General features: G+C 56.2%; 3 protein-coding genes across 3 annotated transcripts; all 3 read right to left on the reverse strand.

Annotated features, from left to right (window-relative positions):
* Positions 1 to 6: 6 nt before the first annotated feature.
* Positions 7 to 1,435, reverse strand: LOC119141577 (avidin-like). The gene is made up of 4 exons (XM_037374031.1): positions 1,324 to 1,435; positions 875 to 1,085; positions 294 to 414; positions 7 to 224 (listed from the first exon to the last, which is right to left on the reverse strand). Exons 1-4 carry the CDS (start codon positions 1,393 to 1,395, stop codon positions 191 to 193), a joined length of 438 nt encoding a protein of 145 aa, XP_037229928.1. The 5' UTR covers positions 1,396 to 1,435; the 3' UTR covers positions 7 to 190.
* A 230-nt stretch (positions 1,436 to 1,665) lies between these two features.
* Positions 1,666 to 3,037, reverse strand: LOC119141881 (avidin-like). The gene is made up of 4 exons (XM_037374542.1): positions 2,897 to 3,037; positions 2,617 to 2,827; positions 2,110 to 2,230; positions 1,666 to 1,831 (listed from the first exon to the last, which is right to left on the reverse strand). The coding sequence occupies exons 1-4, from the start codon at positions 2,966 to 2,968 to the stop codon at positions 1,786 to 1,788; spliced, it is 450 nt and encodes a 149-aa protein (XP_037230439.1). The 5' UTR covers positions 2,969 to 3,037; the 3' UTR covers positions 1,666 to 1,785.
* Positions 3,038 to 6,053: 3,016 nt separating this feature from the next.
* GBA2 (glucosylceramidase beta 2) lies at positions 6,054 to 22,861 on the reverse strand. Its single transcript, XM_037373532.1, has 17 exons — positions 22,677 to 22,861; positions 18,570 to 18,661; positions 18,237 to 18,352; positions 17,916 to 18,134; positions 16,394 to 16,633; positions 15,915 to 16,017; positions 13,571 to 13,724; positions 13,166 to 13,291; positions 12,879 to 13,063; positions 12,430 to 12,534; positions 11,684 to 11,791; positions 11,160 to 11,311; positions 10,903 to 11,009; positions 10,606 to 10,748; positions 10,177 to 10,292; positions 7,081 to 7,272; positions 6,054 to 6,995 (listed from the first exon to the last, which is right to left on the reverse strand). Exons 1-17 carry the CDS (start codon positions 22,859 to 22,861, stop codon positions 6,768 to 6,770), a joined length of 2,571 nt encoding a protein of 856 aa, XP_037229429.1. The 3' UTR covers positions 6,054 to 6,767.
* Between the last annotated feature and the right edge of the window lie 111 nt (positions 22,862 to 22,972).

Here is a 22,972-nt window from a genome sequence, read left to right on the forward strand (position 1 = left end):
AGCTTTAGGAAGGGGGGCTCTGCCAGCAGTCTGCTGGGAGGCACTGGGAGGAAGCAGGGCAAGGCGAGACTGTGTTTCCCAGTCACGCTGCTAGGAACAGGTGGGAGCCCAGCCTGGGACATGGGCAGGAGAGAGCCTCGGAGATGCAGATGGGACATCAGGGTGCAGGCAGCTCGGGTCTCTGTTCCCATCACTTGATGCGGGTGAAGATGGAGGTGCCGACCCTGCGAGGAATCCATGTCAGCGGGAGGGGAGGGAGGGCTGCAGGGTGCTGTGGCAGGGGCAGGGCTCACCTGGTGGCTTTCCAGGCATCCTTGCGGGATGGGACCTCTTCCTGCAGGAGCCATGTGGTCTCCAGTGTCTCCTTCCCACGGCGGTCCACAAAGCACTGACCGACAAAGACGGTGGTGGAGTCTGGTAGGGTTCAGAGTGAAGGGGGCTCAGAGCCTGCGCCTCCAGGCAGGGGAATCTGGGCCTGGGCCACCTGATCCAGGCAGACAGGCAAACAGCCACCCTCCACCACATGCCCTGGACAGACAGAGAGACAGAGAGACAGACAGACAGCCCGCCCGACAGCCCTCCCTGCCACACTGCCCAGATAGGTTGCTTCCACATCACCTGGACAGACAGATGGGCATCGCCCCTGCCATGTCCCTTGGGCAGACAGACAGACGCACCCCGACCTGTCCCAGAGGGACAGACACCCAGCCGGTCCTGCCCCACCACATCCCACGGCAGGGGCGAGTGCGTGCAGCTGGTCTGTGGCCGCAGCCAGGGCTTCTCTGGGTGCCCCAGAGGGTATGGGGGATGGGCCACGGGCACCCCACTCCCAGCATGGGCTGGGGACGGCTGCCTGCCCCGGGTATTGCTGTACCTGCGAACTGCCACTGCACAGTAAAGCCGAAGGTGGGATGCCCCTTGGCACTCGTGTGCTGCTGGGAGCCTTGCAGGGGTGACACCAGGATCTGCTTGTCGGTAGCTGCCACAGCAGTGTGGTAGGAGCCCGAGAAGGTCCCGACCGCATCCAGGGCTGAGAGGGTCATGTTGGAGCCCAGCTCATTCCTCCACAGGCCCTGCAGGTTGCACTGGGGACAGGGGGCTTGTGTCGGTGTCTTGGGCAGCGCCAAGCCACAGCCCCCCTCCAGCTTGCCTACACAGTGAGATGCATGCCCTGTATGTCTGAGGCTGGCATGGCCCCTCTGTATGGCAGCTGGGACGAGTGGCATGGGCATCGGCTTCGCCAGCACCTCTCCCTCCTGTGGTAGGGCAAAGCAGGGCAGTGCAAAGCTGGGAGTTTTGCACCCACCCCCTGGCTGCCCTTACCTTTCTGGTGGCAGCGGCGCAGGAGCTAAGCAGGACCAGGGTGAGCAGGAGGCAGCAGCTGGGGCTCCCCATGGTGGCAGCGAGGGCGGCGGTGGCTGTGCCCAGTGCCCCGGCTCCGGCTGCACTGCTGCCCTGCACCTGCTCGGCCTCTTTTGTAGCAGAGGGGGCTGCAGCCAGGCAGCGGCCGCCCATGCTGGGCCTCTTGCCAAGGGTCACCCCAGTGGGAGACGGGCCACCGGCCACCATGCCAGACTGAGCAGGGTCCTGTTTTCCTGGGCAAGGTGGGGGGCCTGAGGGAGCGCAGCTGGGGCCGGGGGGGGACACAACACGACAAGAGACATGTTTGGACGTTTGCAGCAAAGCTTTATTGAGAGAAGTGGGAGTGTGTGGGTGGGAGTGTGGGGGTGGGTGGGAGCATCCCTCGGCGCTGCCACTGGCCTGGGACCCCTCACACTGCCACCCTCACTCCTTCTGGGACTGCAGGCGGGTGAAGACATTGATGCCGACCCTGCAGGGACAGGGAAGGAGGAGATGTAAGGGTGGGAAATGCAGCCCTGCACGAGACAAACGCACCTTCCCAGTGCCAAATACCCATCCAGCCCCGTCCCTCTCCCCACCCCCCAACATTTGCACCTTGGTGGGACCCCCAGGGAGGCCATGCACCCCCTCCTCAGTCCCACACTGGCAGCAGCTCTGCCAAGCACGGAGCACCACGGGCTGGGAGAGCCCTGGCCTCCCCAGGGAAGTGCAGGGGACCTGGGCAGGGCAAGGGGCAAGTGGGCCCACCTGGTGGCTTTCCAGTCATCATTGATGTTGTCCACACGTGACCGCAGGAGCCACATGGTCTTCAGAGTCTCCTTTCCCTCCTTGTCCACAAAGCACTGGCCCGTGAAGACAGTGACAGAGTCTGTGGGGAGCAGGCAGGAGGTGGAGGGGAGCATGGCCAGGGTGGCAGGTCAGCACTAAGCTGTGGCCCTGCAGCCTGTCCCAGCACAGGGGACAGTAGACCTGGGCTGTGCTTGTCCTCTGGGGACAGTGGTGATGGGGAAAGCAGGCAGGAGGGATTAGAGAGCTTGGGGTCTCGCATGGAGATGGGCAGACAGCAGCAGGCTCCAGCTCCTGGTGCATCCTGTGTGCCCTGGGACTGGGAGGGGACACCAGCCAAAGACCTCCAGGGTCAAAGATGGGGGAGCATCAGTGACACCACAGGGGAAGGCAGGGGATCATCAAGGACACTGCAGGGGAGGGCAGGGGAAATCTGGGGACACCACAGGGAAGCTGAGAAAGGAGAACCTGAAAAGCTCCAGTTGACGGTGAAGCCGAAGGTGGGCTGGCTCTTCTGGTTTGAGCGGTGCTGGGACCCCTGCAGCGGTGACACCTGGATCTCATTTGTGGTGGCTGTCACAGCTGTGTGGTAGGAGCCACTGAAGTCACCTCTTCCATTCACGGCCAGGATGGTCATGTTGGAGCCCAGGTCATTGATCCAGTGTCCAGTCAGCACACACTGGAGCAGAGGGGACTCAGTATCGGTGCCACAGCACCCCTGCCCTGTGAATCCCAGCCCTGCACTTACCTTTTTTGCAGACAGACTGGGAGCCACCAGTGCCAGGCTGAAGAGCAAGAGGAAGGCTGTTGCTTGCAGCATCCCTGCAGCAGACAGACAGCTGGCGTACCCAGGGATGTGGTCCTTTCAGGTCTCTGCTGATGTGCCTGCTCCCTTGCCTTTTTATTAGTCAGGTCTGTGGGTGGCAGCCGTGGCCAGGGTGTTGTGCAATCTGGGTGTTTCTGAATTGGCAGTTCCCAGCAATACGAGAGGTTGGTTGCAGGCAGATATTCCTAGAAGCGTCTGCTGAAATAGTCCCTGCTCACACTTCCATAGCACCTCACAGGGAGCCCCTGTCTCCTGCAAGTCAATGACTTCCAGGACAGATGCCCAGCTGGGGAAAACCCCTCTCAGAAGCTGTTTTCCCTTCTGTTACCCATTTGCCATCCATGGTTGTGCCCAGGGTGTATAGGGTTGCCAAAGACCCTTAATTCCAATGCACTCCAGGATCGGCTACAGGACATGGCCTCACCCTGCTTCTCCTCACGAAGCATCTTCATGCAAACCCCACCACCACTGGGCTCCCTTCGAAGCTTTGCTTTGTCCCCCTCCACAGTTCTGAAGCAGCTACAGATCAGGCTACAAAGCACCTGATCTTCTTGTGAACAGGGCTGGCGTGAAGGTTTGCTGATGTTTTTACAAACTGGCTTTTGTTGGAAGGAAATTGTTTTATGAAAAACCAAACATTCTCCAAATACCTTGGATGTTACATTTTGGTGCTGACAAAAACTGTATTTACACAGGGATTCTTAAATAACTCTTAAGTACATATTTATATAATTCTCCTTACGTTATAGTTGCTGGCTGGGGAAGCTGAAGTGGCTCATTTCACACTGGACTTTCTCACCCATTCCTCAATGATTTTCAAGGCAGTTACCTAAAATATGTGCGTCTTAATTCCCCCAGTCACGACAGCAAGAGCTGATGGAGGCCTATTCACCAACAAAAGCGCCTTTTCTTGAAAAGGAGACAACTCTCTGTACCACCTCAGAAATACTTCCCAAATTTTGCTTTCCCTTTGATCTCACATTTGAGCTCCTTTTTCTCTCCCATGGTAAAATTCATCACTACCCAGGCTGGGGAGCATTGCGTTTCTGCTGCCAGCATCTCAACACCACCCTCCCCTCTCTGCAGGAGCCCCACGGCCCTCTTGCGCCCCTGCCCACATGAGCTCCCTGGCCAGAGAGCTGGCTGCCTGTGGGAAATTTCTGCCCCAGTATTTGCTTCCCTCTGTTTTATAAATTAACTGCATGACAAGGTAGGTTGTCCCACAGAGCTGCTGGGTTTTTTGGCTGTTTTTTCAGCAAGCAGGTGCTGCCTGGAGCATGGCTGAAGTTTGTGATAATGAGCACAGTTCTTCTGGGAAGGTTGCAGGGGGCAGGAGGGGCAGCCACCACCCCCCTTGCCATCACCCTCTGTCCATCACCCCTTTTCTATCACTGCCTTGCCACCATCCCCTTGCCATCCCCTTGGTCTGCCGAGCTCCTGCACGGACTCCGTGGCCATAGGGATGGGCAACACAAGGTCTCCATGCTGGCACTGCTGCTGATCGCAGCCCACAACATATTTACAGCCATAGGCTTATTTTAGCATCACAAAAAAATATTGGTGCTGTCTGGAGCTGAGGTATCTCTGTGGGGTTTGCATCCTCCAAAGGGCAATGAGTGAAGTGGCTCAGGGCTGGCAATCATTACCATGGCTAAATCTTGCAATGCTGTTCTTGAGCCCTAGCGCAGCAGGGAGTGGGCAAGGGCAAATGGGCAGGCAGGGAAGAAGTCCAAAGCAGAAAGTGCTGAAGAAGTTCAAAGTCAGCAGGGCTACGGTTGAAATTCACGTATGTCTGTTAATGAATAAGAAGAAAGGGTTACTGAATAATAAAACTTGCTGCTTACACTGGGATTGAGTCAGCCCTAGAAAAACAGTAGTACAGGCAAATGTTAGAGAAAAGCATATCTCTAACCATGGCCTGTCTTCCCAGCCTGCAGCCATACTCCCACACAGAAGTTCTGAAAGCAGAGCCTATTAGATACAGGAGTTAGTGAGGTGATACAGTCAAAAGAAAAGAGCAGGAATATCCCCTTGATACAGACAGAGCACCCCAACCTTTGAAAGTCTGCAGGCAGCCTGTTGCCTGGGGTTAAGAAGTGATGCGGAGGAGTCACAGCAATAAAACCTATATCCTGTTCAGAAGCTGTGCTGGCTTCACCACCTGCTTTTGTCCCTTGCCAGCTGGATTCAGAAGTCACCATCCCTGGTGGCTGAGAACACAAGACAAATGGAGGCAGGCAGCCCAGGTGAGCCGCACTGGTGCCCTGGCAGCCCCATCCCCCTCCAGCCTCCCCACCGTGATCTTAAGGGAGAGCATCTTGGTCCCCCTTCCATGGCTGTGGGCTCTGCCATGGGAGGACACCACCGGCTGGTCCAGGGGGGCTGCATCCGGGACAACCTGCCCTTCCCAGGTAACATGATTCTTCTGCCAGGCGGATGCAGGAATGCTCTCCCAGGGAGCAAAGAAAAGGCCATTAATCAACTCCTGGCAGCACCAGGCCACCACAGCCATGCCCTGCCTTTGCCAGCTCCCACGACAGCCAAGGGCTAGGGCAGGGGGAGTGGAACATGGTCACAGCAGGGAAAACAGGCTACTTCCCACCCAGCCCTGACAGCACTTCGGGATTAGGGTAGGGTTTTAGAGCAAAAAGCTCTAAATCAGGTAGAGACAATTCTGGGGGCATGGCCCGCTCCCACCCTCAAACTAGGCAGGTGCAGCCTTTGACTGCTGTGCTGGCAGAGAAAGGTGGAAAAGGAAGCGAGGCATGCAGCCCCAGGCAGTCGGGGACACTATCTGGCCGAGAGCCAGCCACAGAGGCCCTTTCAGGAGGAATGCTAGGCTCCTTGCCTTCCCCTGCCTCACTGGCAGCAGGGGACAGCAAGGGCTATGTCTCATCTGCCATCATATCTAGGGTAGGTGAAGCAACATCTTGCTCCAGTTAGCAAGACCCCCATGAGAACAAGCCTGTAATTAGGGCTTAACCTTCCCTGCATGCCCAGCTCAGGAGGAATATGGGAAGTAACAAGGGCTCCCTGCTCCAGCTTGTCCCCATGGCGGAGAAAACACACAAGAAGGACAGACAGCTGCACAAATTTATTTAGAACTTCAAATGATTTGTCTTCTGAAACACACTCCACTGCCCACCCCTGGCACCAGCAGGGAGGGGTGCCACGGTACCAGACCAGGACCTGCTGCTTGCGCTCCGATTGTCACTGGCTGGGGAGCCAGGGCTCCCTGGACGATTGTATCTGCCACAGGCTCTGCTGGGGCTGCTGCCTTGGGGCAGAGCCAGTCTGTATTTGCAGTGTTGCAAAAATGGAGGGACTACTACAGCATCCACGTGCCTGCGTGCACCAGTCCAGTATCCTCAAACACACATACATCCACACGTTTTTTTGCCCTACAGGCCAGCTCCCACTTTATCCAGCCCACTGACTGCAGGAGAGGTCTCCTGTGCTTGTGGGTAAGGGACCAGCTCTGGTTGAGGATGGCTGGGGGGCCTGCAGGTGGTTGGAGTCCTGAGCAATGGGGAGGGGGAGGCACAGGCTCCAGCAGCACCTCCTTATCCCACCCCTCTCCTCTCCGAGGAGACATCACCTGCACCACTGGTCCTGCCTCGTGCTCAGTATCAGTGGCTGGAAGCCCCCTGAGGTGAAGGGCATGTAGTGGAGGTAGGGAAGGAAAACAGCAATGCGAGTATTATCAAAGAGGGGGAGAGAGGTGTTCCTGTCCAGAAGCTGAGGCCCCCCCAGCCCCCCAGTGCACCTGCTGCCCTGCTCAGTGGCACCAGGCTCAAGGGTGGATGGGGACCTGGGGGCGCTGCACAGGTGCTGGTGCCCAGCCAGCTCTGCGCTCCAGGGCCAGCTGCATGCTCCAGATGCTAAGCGGTCGCATGTAAGCCAGCGAGCGGTAGACTTTCTTCTCCCGATAGGCCTCTGGTGTCTGGAAAGCCATCCCCAGCCGCTCCCAAACTGTCCGGTAACAGCCCTCTGCTGTACGAAAGCCTTCCTCCACCAGCCCCTGCAGCAGATGGAAGATGACCTTCAACATGTCCACGGAGCACAAGGAGATGGCATGTGCCAAGGGGCATAGCATCACCACTCACCTCCTGGATCATGGTGGCAGCCAAGGCGTAGACCACACCAATCCACACCTCGTCAGACTGCACGCTAGAGGTGTCAGGCACCCCGTCAGGTCTCATGCCATTCACTGCTCCCATGGTGCCACCAGCAAAGCTCATGACATTCTTCTCAAAGATGGTCTTCAGTGCACTGATGACATGACTCCTGGGGAAGACCTGCATGGAGAGAGTAAGAGGAAGGAGGTTTTGGGCTCAGTGCTCATGCAGACCCCTCAGGCTGGGTGCCCAGCAAGCAGAGTTAAGCTTTCCATGAGAAAGAGGTCAATGCTGCTTGATGGGTAAATAGCCACCTTGGAAAAAAACAGGAGGAAGTAAAAGCACTTCTTTCCCACAAAGACTGAAGAAAAAAAAAAAAAAAAAAAAAAAAAAAGGCAGTTGCTCAACAGAAGACATGATGAACTGCATTTCACCTTCCTCCTGGCGAGGCCAATAGCTCGTTTTGAGGCCCAGACTTTCTCATGCCAAGACCACTATACTTTTCCCTCAGCCCATCTGCACCAGCTACAAGGGGCACTGCAATGCCTTCAAGAGATGGGACACTGGCCAGAGATGGCCAAAAGATGCTCTGGGATCAGTGACACTGGAGGTATCTTCCTGCCAAAGGGAAAGATTATGGCAAAGCCAGTCTGATGACATCAGAATGCATATTGCAGTTGCAAAATGAATGTTGTGGATACTGGTTGGTTTGTTTGGGTAGCTTCTGGGAATCTTGGTAGGGGGCAGGGAGGTGGGGAATTCAGCTCAGGGGAAAAACAGAAACAGGGCTTAGTTTTAAGTGATTTCAAAAGGACTTTAATCCTTCCAATTTTGTAATCTGGCAGTAATCCAAGAGTTTGTGGCCGGACCAAGGGGAGCTTGAGGTGAGACAAGGGGCAGCGCAGGGATGAAGAGGTCAAACTGAGATGTGTGCAGGGTGCTTGATGGTTATCTGTGTCTGGTAGGCGAGATTTGAAACTTTTACCCCAAATGAAAGCTAAAAACTTACGCAAAACCAATAGTGCCCAATGCATAAACATTTCAGGAGATTACAGGGAGGAATTAGACACCTTCCCCTTCCAATAAGGGAAGAGATTGTTCAACAAACCACAGCTAAGAGCTCAAAAACAAGAGCGTAAGACCAAAACAAACTCAAGACAAAGAACTCAAAACAGTTACAAGAACAGACTGAAGTATCATGCTGAATAAGCTCTTGCTGAAAAAGAAAAAAAAACCCACCCAAAACTCACAAACAAAACATAACCAAAATGAACCAACCCCACCTGAGCACGAAAACACCTGCCAGCCAAACAAAAAGCAGTGGAGCAGCAATGCAGTGAGGACTGCATTAAGATGAAAAGCCTCTGGGCACAGGTGAAAGTAAATAAAGCTTTTGTGTCACTTTCATTATTGGCAATAGAACTAGGAAGTGTCAGTGCAGCAGAAGTTACTGCCTTGGAAAGAAAAGCAAAGCTCAGGACTCAGTGATGTTGCAAGTGGAGGGCTGGCTCCTCTCCAGCCCACCACCTAACAGCAAGTAAGTCATAACAAGAACTTTGCAGAGTGACCACGATCAGGAGCAATGCCATGGAGCAACGACGACACCTACTTGCAAGAAAGAGAAGAGCCAGATGGCTCCCAGCTCATCAGCACAGACCAGGGACACGCCAGACCTTTCTTGCCAGTCTGGTGCCATCAGAGCCAGGGGAAGCAGAAGGTGTGATGACACCAGGCAGGAGCTTGTCAAGGGAACCTGGGCAGTCCAACCAGACAGCTCCGACAGACTCAAAGGAAAGGCAGATTCCTTTAATCTACACTGAAGCCAAGCATCTGACACACTCATGTTTCCTGGTGTGGCTCTGGAGATAAGCCCACGGGCTGTTAGGAAGCAGGAGTCAGCAGAGGGGTAGTGTGAAGCAGTCATCTCTGGCAGGTTTCAGGGCAGTTTCTTCAGGACTGGAGTCACAGGCTTCTCCTACTTTGTATTTCATTACTGACCTGTGCATGCAGCAAGAGTGCATTAATGAGGTTACAAACAGGAGGGCTGCCAGCCAGGCAAGGGACCAAAATACACGGGGGTGGGGGGCATAGGGGCAGCGGGTATGGACACACACCACCAAAAAAACCTTGATGGTCATAGTAACAGAAGAAAGAAGTTCACCAGTCCCACTTTCAGGGGGAGCTCAAAGCTCACCAGACCGTTTCCCCCCCCTCCGCCAGAAGGGATATCAGGGTGTTACAGCATGAGGTCTGGGCCAGATCCTGCCCAAGTCCCGGTCCCTGAGCCCCAAACCCCAAGCTCTAGCAACCCACACTGGGATAAATACAGGAGGGCATGACCGGGCACCCGTTTCTCATTAAATCCCACAGCATACAGCACAAACTGCTCCCTTCAGGTCACTTGAAACTCCCCTCTGATACCAACAGACAGTAAAATGGTCCATCACCCTCACACAGACAAAATTCATTCCTTCCTTCAGTCAGCCAAAGCGTTTGCCTGTTCATCACCATCACAGAGATCTTTGGTCTCACAACTGTCCACACGGCTCTTTGCTTCCCAGCCCTGTTCCAGGTATTGCACCACCAGCAGCTGCTCCTAACATCCCATCAGACAAGAGGAGTCTTCAGCCAATTCTTCTCTTGCATATGAGGAGCAAGAGACTTTAGGGCCCCAAATGAGCCTCAGTTCCTTCAGGTATTCATTTAGGACTTTAAACTGGGCAGCAAATAACACGTGGAAAGTTTTATACACCTTCTTCTCCCATTTTTAAACAAGTAGCATCTTGCAGAGAACAAACCCCAGTTTGTTTCCAGTGGGATCTTCCTCCAAGCGTGCCAGAGTTGACTGCAATTACACACCCCTGCTGCATGGCTTCTCCATGAAATTTTGGTTTAAGGCAGGTTGCACTGATATGCAGCCAAACAGCCTCCATCCAAGCATGCACCACTGTGGGGGAGCAGGCTGGAGCTCCCCACACCAGCCCCCAGTGTATAACCTACACCATGTACCAGCCCTGCTTCTGCTGTCCTCCTGCTGCAGGTCCTGTCTCACCCCCACCCGCATCAGGATACCCCTTCTCTTACCTCAAACTCCCCTTGGTCCAGGCCACAAGCACCAAGAAACCACTGCCCAGCACACTGGTCTGACATGATGCTGCTGGAAGTGTCACTCCCACTGCTGTCATAGTTGTAGTATTTCCCTGCAAAAGGCAGGAAACAAGTTTAAAATTGATAGTTTAGGACCCTGGCTCATGTGTGCTGTTCCTACAGTCCTTCCCACGAGGCAGAGGCACATCAGCTCTTTTCAGAAGACTTCATTCTCCTTCCTTTCCCAGATCATTACACCCTTTCTGTTCCCTCCCTGGTACCTGCTCTTTCCCCTCCACTTGCAGTTATAGCATCTCCCCTCCTTCCCCCATCTCCTACAAAGCTTGGGTGGCCCTAGGAGGAGCCATCCCCTTCCCAAGGGACACACAGCTAGCTGAGTGTGGTTCCCCACTAGGGAGCACTCACCATTCCAGAGCATCCTCTCAAATGCTTCCTTGCCCTTGGACAGGATGTCTGTGTATTTCTGCTGGATCTCAGCATCCCCAAGCACCTTTGCCATCTTGCACATCATGCAGACAGCTGCCAGCCACAGCCCACCGCAGTAGGCGCTGCAGGAACCAAAGGAGAGAAGCATCAGCAATGCAGGACACCTCACAGGTTGCACAGAGCTCCCACAACAGACAGGGATCAGAGTTCCAGCTCTGAGCCTCCTCCCCACCCCATGTCCCCCATCTTCAACCCCCACCTGCCTCCCTTGCTCACCTGGCTCCATTTACCACCCAAGCGTCATATGTCTGGTCAGCAAAGCCACCGTTTTCGATGAGCCCATCATTATCTGTGTCAAACTTCAGCTCTGACTCCATCACAGCCTGGAGAGGCAGGACATGGTCACACAGCCCCTGCATCCTGGCAGTCCCTCACACTGCTCAGGAGCATCCATCCTCTTGGGATGTTGCACAGCTCTCAAAGGAAGTGGGGAAGAGGGATGCCCCATGGTCTGATCCCCTCCTAGTACCTACCTGGCAGACTGGCCACATGTCCTGCAAGTACAAGGAGTCATGTGTCAGGTAGTAGTCACGGTACACCTGCAGCACAAACTTCAGGTTGAGGTCCTTCCAGTTGGCAGTGTCATGCATCAGATAGGCATTGACACGCTGCCACGGCTCATCACCTAAGCAAGAACAGCATGGATACAGCAGGGCAGCAAGCAAAAAATGTCCCCTCTCCTACCCAGAAGCAAGGTCCCAAGGGTGCTGTGATCAAAACAGCACTAAAGTAATACATTGCACCCTGTGCCACGTCTATCCAGAGCAGCCTTCCCAGCACTGCTGAGCTTCCCTCCATCTCCACTGTACAGCTTCCATGCAGCATGGTCTTCATTACCACCCCAAACCATCGAAGACTGCTATTCCCAGCTAAGAAAACAGTGCATTCCATGCTCCATACCTCTTTCCCACAGCCTGGGAAGTAACTACCCTCAGAAAGTTGCATGAGCAGCCCTGCACCTCCTCTGCCCCTGAGAAGACCCAGCCAGACCCCTCACCTGGGTCCCCAATGTCATGCGGCACCACATTTTTCAGCTTCACCTGGGCTGTCTGACCACACATCAAGTACTGCCGGGGCTGGATGTCCTCATTCACCACTGTGACAGCTGGAGAGAACACAGAGCAAGAGACATTAGAAAGGCCGCAGGCACTGCAGTAGCAAGCTCCAAGAACAACCACAGGCAGGGCCACCAGCACCAGCACACCTGGCTGCCCTTCGGGACTCTGGCTGCAAGACCATAGTCCTCTGCAAAGGGCTGAGAGGACAGGAGGCTGCTCCCAGCCTCCCCTCAGCAGGGGACACGCAGCTGTCACCACCCCCTTGTTCAAGGTAGTGGCAACACCCAGGGCCAGGCTGGAACCCTCGTGGGCTTAGCCCTCCAGCAGCCCAGCAAAGGGCCACCACCGAGGAGCCTCCAAGCCCACCCCAAAGCATTAGGGTCTGCAAACAGCTCCATGCTTCTCCTGTGCAAGGGGCAGAGAGAACTGGTAAGACCAGGGACTTGCTCAAGGCAGGCAGAGCCAGCACCCCCAGTGTGGCAAGAAGGCACCCCAGTACTGGGTAGAGAGATGGTGACTGGCAGCAAGATTGGGCATTTGGAAATCCTGGGCCCAGCAGAGGGGCTAGAGGGGGATGCTGGCTCTACAGCACAGATTTCTGTGGCAGACGCTGTTCCCAAATCCCGTCTCTTTCCTAGCTGAAGACATCAGCAGGCATCAAGGCAGAATCTCGTGGGTCACTCACCAATGTCATACTGCAGGCTGATCTGCAGCTTGGGCCACAGCATGACAAGAGCAAAGGAGGCGTAGAAGTGGACATCATAGGTGTTGTACATCCGGTACTCCTGGCCTGGAAGGACCAGGGAGACAGTGAGGGATGGGAGACCTGCTAAAGGGAAGGGAAAGGAGGGGCAGGTCCTCTCTCCCACATGGCCCAGGAGGGTGGGCTCTTTCACAGCACAGGCAGGGGCTCCCGTTAAAAGCGGGTTTTACTCCCTACATATAGCACCCAGGGGTCTGGAGAAGACCTCATGCCATGTCCTACAGGGCTTGGTCCTGCAAGGGGTTTTGCTGGGAACAGTGCTGCTCCCTACTCAGGGTGTGAAAAGCACCCCAAAGGCAGGATAGAAACACCTCATGACAACAACAGGGAGGGGGTGAGTTGGGACCATCCATCACGTCCCTGCAAGTTACCTTCCAAATAAGCAAACCTTCCATACTCCCGCAGGACAGGGAGCAGGTGGGAGAGGCCAGCCCCCGCCGGCCCCTGCAGGTCCTTGGCACAGCAGTCTGGGGGCAGCTCCACCCAGATGGTCCCCCCGTCCGTCATGAAGTACAGCTCATTGAAGAGTGCTGACTTGTACCAGGAAGGCAGCTGGCTGTGGGCAAGAGGGAAACTCAACCACAGTGGCTGAGGCAGTAATGCTCCTGCTCTGGTCAGCCCAACGAGGCCATCAGGAAGGTGCTCTCATCTACCCTACCTGTTCTCCAGGATGGGCTTCTGCCATGCCTCGATCTTCCTCTCCCACTCCTCATAGTGTGTCAGGGCATGATGCGACAGGGCAGGAGCAGCATCACCTCTGCTGCCAAAGAAACGGGTGTACCGCCTGCCAAGCGGGGGTTTGGTGAGTATGCTGTGAGCCCAGGCTGGGAAGCCCACCCAGTCTTGGGAGAGGGGCTGGACTATACTGAACACCGGAGTAATACGACTGCTAGTAGAGGGGCACTGAGGAGCAGGCACTGGGGAGAGGGTCCCCTCTGAGCTAGCAGGGCTATGGCTGCAGGGAGCAGGTGGCACAAGGCTCCCCAGACAGTACTCAAGCCTGGATGCAGGGAGAAGGGGGCTTTGGGCACGAGCCAAGCCCCACTGGAGACAACCCACCCACCTGAGATGCAGCTTCTCCCTGGAGCCAAAGTGAACACAGGGCATGTCCCAAGCCAGGGCCAGCTCCAGAGTCCTGTGCCCCTGGGCAGGCACCCTGCAGCTGGCACACACTGCTGCTGCTGTCACCTCCCCCTTCTCTGTCACGCTACTTTTACCTGCCAGGAGGGAAAAAAAAAAAGAAATAAAAATCACAAGTGACCAAGGAAGCCCTGTGGGAGGGTAACTGATGCTCTCACACACCCTGAGGGGGGTGAGACAAGGCATGCACCAGCCCCTTTGCAACCTGGAGGGCACAGCCCCAGGGTTTGAAGGGAAGACATTACCACACGTGAGTTAACCGCTTTTTGCAAGCAGGAAAAAATACCTGTAATGGGCGGAGGGGTTAAAAAAGCAAGCCATCAAAGCAGAGGAACAAATCTGGCAGGAAAAGCCACGAGGCATGTGTGGGAGGGACAGAACATCCCATGACTTTGTATCTGCAATGTACGCAGAGACACTGTGACTTTCTAGTGACAGTCATCGTTTCCAGCTTTCTGCAGGGTGCTTGAACTGTGCCCGGATTTAAGAAAAGCCCTGAGGCAGCTGGATAATTATATGCTGGTTCTGACATGTGCATCAGGTAAACTCATTAAAGCAACAACTTCAACAGAAGTACAGATCCTGACTATGATAATGCCTTGCATGTATGAAGGAAAACCACATCCCAATAGCCTGGAGAGCTGAGCACATCTAGGCAGGAAACTCAGTTTTCCGGAAATATTTCTGTAAACACTTTGCATAATTTAAGCTTCAAGAAATGTCGCTGACACACCAGGAGGCTGCACTGCCATTCAGCAAGACCTGGACAGGCTGGAGAGTCAGGCAGAGGAACCTCATGAAGTTCAACAGGGGCACGTGTAGGGTCCTGCCCCTGGGGAGGGACAGCCCCAGGCACCAGCACAGGCTGGGGTGACCTGCTGGGGGGCAGCTCTGCGGAGAAGGACCTGGGAGTGCTGCTGGGCAGCCAGTTGCCCATGGGCCAGCTGTGTGCCCCGGTGGGCAGCCAGTTGCCCGTGGGCCAGCTGTGTGCCCCGGTGGCCAAGCAGGCCAGTGGGACCCTGGGGGGCATGAGGAGGAGCAGGGCCAGCAGGTCGAGGGGGGATCCTCCCCCTCTGCTCTGCCCTGGTGAGGTCCCACCTGCAGTGCTGTGCCCAGTGCTGGGCTCCCCAGTTCAGGGGGGACTGGGAACTGCTGGGGAGGGTCCGGTGGGGGCTGCAAAGACCATTAGGGGACTGGAGCATCTGCCTGGTGAGGAAAGGCTGAGGGAGCTGGGCCTCTTTAGCCTGGGAAGGCTGAGAGGGGATCTTACCAATGTCTACAAGTATCTTAAGGGTGAATGTCCAGAGGACGGGGCCAGGCTCTTCTCAGTGGTGCCCAGCGACAGGACAAGGGGCACTGGGCACAAACTGCAGCACAGGAAGCTCCATCTGAATCTGGGGAAGAACTTCTTCACCTTGAGGGTGACAGAGCCCTGGAACAGGCTGCCCAGAGAGGTTGTGGCATCTCCTGCTCTGGAGACAATCAAAACCTGCCTGGATGCAACTCAGCAGTCTGCTCTATTTCAGCAGGGGGTTGGTCTGGATGAACTCCAGAGGTGCCCTCCAACCCTGACCTTGCTGTGAATTCTTGAAGACTCAGTGCCAGTACCGCTAGTTTGTCAGCATCATTCTTGTTCAAAAGTTGGCAGAGATGTCACCTTTTATTGCAGTAACAGGTCAGCAGCAAGGGCTGGGAGGCCACACTGCTACGAGGCTTCTACCAAGGGAGTGAGCAGACAACTGAGGATGATGCAGAAGCGCTAAGGTATTACCACAGACTTTCAGGGAACTGACATATTAATAAAGGACAGCAAGTGATGGCAGCACCAAACTCCAAAGACTGCTAAATGCCCACTAGAACAAACATGATGGGTCCCAGCTTGCAGATCTGGCAATGGGAACTCAGGGAAGATGGCTGGGCATCACCCTAGCTACTCAGGAAAAATCTCAAACTCAGAGTGCAGCCCTACACAGACTAACAAGATACTGGCATGTACCATTAACATAGCCAAGAACAGCCCCAAAGTGGTGCAAGCAGCTTTTGGAAAACCACAACAAGGACAGCGTGACAAGCAATAGGAAATCTGGATACAGCCCAAAGCTGGGAACAAGCCACAGCATCACTGGTAGTTTTTTTGCAATGGCACCAACGTGGCCAGAAGAAAGGAAATCCATCCTTGCTGGCATGCCTGGTGCTCCACAATCAGTGTGGCCACCCATTCCCCCTGCTCCCCCTCCACCCATCCCATGGAGGATGGAGCGACTCACCGGCAGGTGAATCCAGCCTGCCATCCTGCAGGAGGTCCTGCCACACCTCTCTACCCGATGCCACAGGATTAAATGCTGTGAGGTGGGTGACTCCCGTGTCAGCCTAAGGAAGGGAAGAGCATCATCAGGGGCTGGTACTTTTGAGGGGCAGATGCAGCTGCTCCCCCCACTCCCAACAACTCTGGGACCCCACACTCACTCCCTGCATGCTGTCCAGCAATGCTAACTCCAAACCTACTTACTGCTGTCCTGCAAGCTTCACCCACAACTTCTCTCCTGACAAACACCCCCAAAGAGGGTGTCCTCAGAAAAGTCATGTCACCGCTCCTGCTCCAGCGGTCAGACAAGTGCTGAGGACCAGTGTCAACCCCGACCCACTGCACACCCATCCTTTACTAGCTGCCTGGAAGCAGCCCCTCTACATTCAGCAGGGCTGTACAACACCCCCAGCTGGAGCCACACCAGTGCCAGCCCTTTACCTTCTCCCTGGCAGAAATGGCGAGGGTGAAGGGGTTCACATGTGTGCAATGGTGCAGCAGGACTCCTGCAACCCGCTCGCCCTCCTTCTCGAAGGCAAAAGGCTCGTTCCAGTGCCCTCCGCTCCTGTCCTCCTTTGTTCCCGTGCCATTCTGCAGGCTGAACATGATGGAGACTTCCACATCCTCATTCCTCCCATTCTCCACCTCCCAGATGAACACTCCCACCGGCAGGCTGGAGTCCTGGTAGAGACAGACAACACTGCATATAGGGCTGGTGCTCCACAGTTAGCCATTGGAGCATCACCGCTCCCACTGGCGGACCAACTGGGCAGGATGCAACGGAGTAAGTGCACTAATAACTTGATCTAAGAGCCCGTTGCCAAGCTGGGGAGTAGCAGTGGGAGCAGAGGAATTTTGGGGGCAGGGAATACAAAATTAGATCACAAGCCCTGGGCTAGCAAACCCCCCACTGGACAAGACACAGATGGAAAAGCAGCATTTAAGGCTCAGACGGGTGTCTCACCACCCTCTACTCAACAGGCTGATACAGGCTCACATGCTTCACTGGGGTAAGCAGAAGGTCAGGCATGTCAGCAGCACAGCCTGCCGCCCTTGCCCAGGGCTGGGAGTGAGCAGAGGCAGCATGTGGGAGCAGTGAGGCATCCCCTGCTGCGAGTTTCCGCATTGCTGTGGAGGTTCCTCTTGCCTGGGAGCATCACTAAGCAGAGACAGGGGGAAATGCTGGGAAAGCCCAGCTAGTAAGCAGCTCTTCCTTTGGAGATGGCAGGCAAAAGCCAGCTAAAACGCTCTCAGGAACACCCAGCTGACAAACCAACCCACAAGTACAGGCTGAGCGTTTCCCAAAATGCTACCACTGGATCCTCTGGGCAGCAAGGCGACAGCTCTGGACCTGCTGTTCCGGGTGGACAGGAGCTCAGGTGGCCATGGGACAAAACCAAAGGCAGGGAACAACCAGTACAAAGAGTCAAAGCAAAGGTCAGAGGGGAAAAGAGCAGCTGCCAGAGAGAAGCACAAGAAGGAAAAAAAAACCACCCACAAAATAACCCACCAAAGAGATAATCCTTCCAGCACCAACTGCTGCAGGAGGGGCAAAGCCTTCCAGGGTCCTGCTGCTCCACACCTGGCAGCTGGCACTAGGGACAGGGTCTTACAACAAGAGACCAAGCTGGGAAAAGAACAAGGTGGCAAGCCTGGTTGTCTTCAGGCAATGCTGACAAGAGGGACAAGGAACTCCTCTACTGCAGCCTCCCTGGATGCCACAGGAAATGCTCAGGGATCAAAAACTCACCAGCTCCAAGCCTCTGCTGCCAGAACAGGGCACACCAAGCATCACACAGTACATTCCGGTCTCTGCTGTGCCAATCCTTCCCCCCTTCCCATGCAGGCAGCTCTGCCATATCCCTGCCAACCTGCTCCACGTCAGCTGTGCTGGCAGAGCACAGTACAGCCCGGTGCTCCCATGGGACAGGCTGCAACCAGCATGGAGCCATCACCTTCTCACCTTATAGTCGTGGGGGATGACAGGAGAGACCTGGCGGCAAGTAAGCACCACATTCTGCCCCGGAAGCTCATAGACCATCCACGCACGGGGGTAGAGGGCATGGTAGAAGGCATAGCGGCCACAGTAGCCCCAGTTCCAGCCCTGCAGGGTGCTGGGTCTCTCCACAGACAAGACCTGCTGGTAAACCGTCTGCCCTTTGCAACGCAAGCACACCGTGAACTAGGTAAGAGAGAAGCACATGGAGGGGATGAGATAAGCCCAAGAGCAGATGACTCAACCACCCAGGCTGCTCGCACCCCTTGCAGACCCTATGGCACTTACCTGGTTGGCGATGACCGTTTCATAGTGATAAATGCCAGGGTTCAGCTGCCAGCGGCAGAAGTCGCCCCGCCAGCCACGGGTGATGGTGCCTCCCCCGATCCCGCCCAGCGGGCACCCTGGCAAAGACACCAGAAATTAGCACCCCTGTTCCCCCACATCATAGGATCTGGCTCAGTGACCCTCCACACAGCTCCAGGGGCCCCTCTGCACTGCCCGCACAGCAGAAGCTCCTTGACCTAGCCACCCCCCAGCATCATGATGGCCCCACGTGAATCCCCACCCACACAGCACACTGGGCATTGCACCACCCCAGTGCCCAAACTGGAGGCTGACCATAGATCTGCTGCAGAGGAACAGCACACAAGAGGTCAATAAAGGCAGATTTCTTCTCTATGCGTGTCTTCTTGTACCACCACCTGAAGTATCTGCAAAGGAAAGAGAGGTATGAAAGACAGGAGCAGGCGTCACTGTCACTGGGCAGGACGTAACCACCACCCGTTGCAGCTGCCCCTCTTGTAGAGATGTACTATGGCAACCTGTGCCCCAGGGCGCGTGGGGTGGCAGCCCCTGCCATCTATCTGCAGCACGTCTCAGCCAGGGGACACAAGCAGGCAGAACTCAGGCTGCTCAGGGCTGCCTGCAAGGGTACAGCGTGAAAACACAGTGCTCCGATGCCTGAGAGCAGGGCTCCCAGCTCATGTAGGAGCAGGAGGCTTTCCCAGTCACCCGTGAAGTGGGAATGCACACAGGGACCATCGCTGCCACCACTACCTCCATGCCTGGTAGGGCATGACCTGCTAAGGAAGGTCTCAGAGGGGAGGCACAAGCCCAGAGAAGCCATATGCTGCTCCAGGGACACGAGCCTTGCTCTTCCACCCCCGTGTCACCACTTGCACACACAAGCTTGCTACATCCCAGTGCCACATCCCCAGGGGCAGATGGCACAGGGCAGCCTTGCCCTGGAGGAGGAGGTGACACCTGCTGTCTGCAGCTGGCAGGATCCTGAGGACTCACCTTTGCACACCAGCTGCACAGCCAGGCAGTGCCTATCAGATAATTTCTCACCCAAAGGCCCAGTAATAGAGACGCCCAAACAGGGGCACACCTGCAGCCGGGTGTGCCAGCACCACTCCAGGCAAGAGGTGCAGGGCTGGGCTCAGAGTCAGCGCTTGTAAAGGACTGGTTTTTGCTAATGAACAGCCCCAAGTTAAATTTTCCATACAGAGACAATTAGCTTATGGAAACCAGTCACCAAACCAGAAGAAGCTGCTGAACTTCCCCCAGCGAACAAACAGGCAAGACCCAAACGGTGGCTCCACAGCCCCAGGTGCCAGGTGGGTGACAGGGGCACTGGAGCCCCCATGGTGTGCAATGTCCCTCAGCCACCTGCAGCCACCAATGCCATACTGCCAAGAGGAGAAAGCCACCCTGCTGGGAGCACACAGCCTGTCCCACTCCAATGGCTCAGAGGATGGAGAGTCCAGGAGATGGGCCACCACAGGTAAACACGAACCCCCTGGGACATGTACGCCCAGAAGCAAGAGGGAGAGGCTCTTCCACAACACCCCCTGCTCCTACACACTCCTTCCCAACAAGGACAATGCACACTTGCCTTTTTGGCTGCATGGTCAATGGACATTCATTTTTATTCACCAACATCTAAGGTTCTCAAATCCCTCTCAGGGCGATATTTTCTGGGTTGCAGTCTCACAGGACCTGAAAGCAGCTCACTCTCCACTCCTACATACGCACCTTGACATCTGACTGTTTAATGACATTTTGCCTGCAGACGTCCGGGGCACCACAAGAACCAGCCTGTCCTGCACAACTACCCTGAATTCCCAAATCACAGCTTGCTGTGTTATCTCTGAGCTACATCTGCTGCAACTGCTCTTCTCCCAGCTGAGACAGCCCTGGCTTTATGCTGCTGAGGTGAGGTTTTGGCAGTGTGCACACTCTCAAGGAAATTATTTTATTTTAACCCAGCATCAGGGAACCAACCCAGCTGCTTCCCCAGCAGGTTTCTGCTGATGGGAAATAAGGTGCCCAGGTGGAGCAGCCACAGCACAGCACAGCGGGGCATCCCAGCTCCTTGGAAAGGAGGTAATGGAGGGATTTCAAAAAGCAGTTTTTCCAGGAGCACACAGCAGGAAAGGTTTGGGATTTACAGCCAGCCACTGCCTGAGCTGTTCTGCCATCTCAAGAGCAAACCCCTCCCCTGCCAGCTTCTCCCAAAAATCACTCAAGCCAAGAGAAGGTCGTCGATGCCTAATTGCTGGCTACTAACAGCTCTGCCAGGGCTGCAGAAAAATCAGGAGAAAGTCTTCATATTCTGCAGCACCAAAAGCCCTGCCAGGCCCTGAGGGCGTATTTTTCCCTTCAAACTGGCAGTAGGATTAAAACCTGTCCAGACATTACCCTGCTATTCAGATCCATGCCATGACCCTCTCCCAGGGCACACAAGCCACCTCTGCGGAAACCTGCCTGCACCTCCTCCTGCCCCAGCATCTGCTGCAGCCCAAACATCTGGATGACCTTTTCTTTCCAGATGTGCAGCTGTGGGTGTTGCCATGAAGGAGTTACCCAAAGAGCCCCAATTAACAGAAATCCAACCCCAGGGCTATTAAAATGCCCAGCCACACCACTTGCAGCAGGGCTGCAGGAGAGGACACCAATCCGCCAGAGGTTTAACTCAACACACCACCATGTCAACACAGGACATGGTGGCTCCTCTCTGCAGGTCCTAAGCTTCCTCAGCTGAGGACATACAGCAATCCCAAGGTCCTCCCAGCCACCTCAGGAGGTACAAGCACCTGCAGGTGACTTGCTCTTGATGCACTAAGCCATACCTAGTTCTGAGAGCATCCCTGGCATGGGTGCTCCCAAGAGTGGGGTGCTGCTCATCATGGGTCACTTGGGAGAGGGCATGGCAACCTACAGAGCTGCAGAGGTTCAGATCCACATGCCATGCTGCAGGACTGAGCCCACAGGCTCCTCTTGCAGCACCAGCACCCAGATTTCCATCAGCTAGCTGCCTCTGCCGGGCAGACGTATGGGTGCCCACCAATGCCAGGAGCATACAGCCTTCACACATCCTCACATCCCTGCATTAGCTGCACTTCATCAGCCAACACCACTGCCCTCAGGTTTTAATTCAGACTCATGCAGGTACTTCTCACCATCCTGGCACTTACTCCACTCAGCTTTCTAGGCTGGAGTCTTCCTGCAAGAAAGCTTTGCCCTGCACGAGTATTTTGAGATGACAGCTAAATTACCTCCTAAATTTGTACAGGGGAAGAGGCAGTGGTTTGGCTTTTAGCTACCTGCATTTTAACCTTAAAACCTTTTTCTATGGCTGACACAAACCACTTCCATTTTGAGACCCCAGACTCCCCAGGCTGGCACAGAGGCCATCACCTCTCCTCCCCACTCACCCCACCAGAATTTCACCCTTTCCCACACACTCAGCTTATCCCCAACCTGCTACGGCAGCTTTTCCAGCAGCTTTTATCTGGGGCGTGCAGAACCCACACGCTCCCCTCCCTGATGCCCAGGCTCACACCGGGATGTCTCAGGTCAGACCAGCATGCCGCACACCCCGAAGCTGTCAGCTATCTACCCTCTTCATCAGGCTTTGCCGGAACCAGCCCTGCAAGCAGCAACCTCCAAGCACACAGAGCAGGAAAAAAGCTCAGAAAATGGAGGCAGGAGATACAAAGCAAGCAGAGGGACCCAAATCACACTGCCACTGGTTCAAGCGTTCAGCCTGACGGGTACGCAAACACCACCCGGGCACAGTGTTGAAGGCTGAAATAACAGCGTTGCTTCCCACACGCGTTTCTCCTGCTACTTGCAGCTCACCCCAAGGCAAAGTCAGAAGTCCCCATTCCCAAACCCGCTGTGGCACTGCGAAATGCTCCCGGTTAACTCCCGGTTTCACCCGCGCCTGCCGACGCCGCCTTACGCGGGGCCCGAGCGCCCGGCGCCAGCCGGGGAGGATGCGGCGGCACCGGGCACCGGCAGCCAGCCTCGGGGGCGGGCGGGGGTCCCCCGCTCCCCCCAGCAGCGGCGGCCCAAGCCCTCCCGGCTCCGGCTCAGCTTTGGGGAACCCCAGCGGCGGGTACTACCCCTAAGCCAGTTTCGCCCAGTCCGCACCTGCGCTCCCAGTGCTGGCGCCAGACAGGCCGCCAGCAGCCGGCGGCTCGGAGCGGGCAGCGGCGCCCTACGGCCCGCGGCCTTCCGTGACCCGCCGTACTCTGCCCTCCGCGCACGGGGAGGGGACACCGTCGGTGCTCCCCCGCGCCCAGCCGCCTGCAGCGCCGACGGCCTGGCGTGCGGCGCGGTGCTCCCCCGCCTCCGCGCCCAGGACAACCCCCGCGTCTCCCCCCTCCCGGGATGCTCCCGGCCGCCGTTCCCCCCCGCCCCCATCACCCCGCGTACCGCAAGGCGAGGCCGACGTGCCGCAGGACGTCGCGGAGCGGCACGTCGGCGGCGCCGTAGGGCTGCCGCGGCTCCTCGAAGCGGTGCGCCAGGCAGACGCGCCAGCCGGCCGCCGCCACGCCGCGGCCCCGCGCCGCCCCCTCGTACCGCTGCATCAGCGGCCCCGCCGCCTCCGCCGCCGCCATCGCCACCCCCCGCCCCGCGCGCGCCCTCTTCACTGTGCACGCCGTCCCGCCCCGCCCGGCCCCGCCCCCGGGGCTCGGCGCCACGCGCGCCGCCGAGCGCGTCCGAACACC

Source organism: Falco rusticolus, chromosome Z (genome assembly GCF_015220075.1).
Source record: "Falco rusticolus isolate bFalRus1 chromosome Z, bFalRus1.pri, whole genome shotgun sequence".
Lineage (NCBI taxonomy): Eukaryota > Metazoa > Chordata > Aves > Falconiformes > Falconidae > Falco > Falco rusticolus.

Excerpts from the sequence above, each read along its gene's own strand:
- GBA2 (XM_037373532.1), bottom strand. The coding sequence starts at position 22,861 with ATGGCGGCGGCGGAGGCGGCGGGGCCGCTGATGCAGCGGTACGAGGGG. Across the intron at positions 18,662-22,676 it reads CACGTCGGCCTCGCCTTGCG|ATACTTCAGGTGGTGGTACA; the intron begins GTACGCGGGGTG and ends TTTCCTTTGCAG. Across the intron at positions 13,064-13,165 it reads AAGCCCATCCTGGAGAACAG|CCAGCTGCCTTCCTGGTACA; the intron begins GTAGGGTAGATG and ends TCTTGCCCACAG.
- LOC119141577 (XM_037374031.1), bottom strand. The coding sequence starts at position 1,395 with ATGGGGAGCCCCAGCTGCTGCCTCCTGCTCACCCTGGTCCTGCTTAGC. Across the intron at positions 1,086-1,323 it reads GCGCCGCTGCCACCAGAAAG|TGCAACCTGCAGGGCCTGTG; the intron begins GTAAGGGCAGCC and ends CCCTGTCCCCAG. Across the intron at positions 415-874 it reads TGTGCAGTGGCAGTTCGCAG|ACTCCACCACCGTCTTTGTC; the intron begins GTACAGCAATAC and ends GAACCCTACCAG.
- LOC119141881 (XM_037374542.1), bottom strand. The coding sequence starts at position 2,968 with ATGCTGCAAGCAACAGCCTTCCTCTTGCTCTTCAGCCTGGCACTGGTG. Across the intron at positions 2,828-2,896 it reads CCAGTCTGTCTGCAAAAAAG|TGTGTGCTGACTGGACACTG; the intron begins GTAAGTGCAGGG and ends CCTCTGCTCCAG. Across the intron at positions 2,231-2,616 it reads CGTCAACTGGAGCTTTTCAG|ACTCTGTCACTGTCTTCACG; the intron begins GTTCTCCTTTCT and ends TGCTCCCCACAG.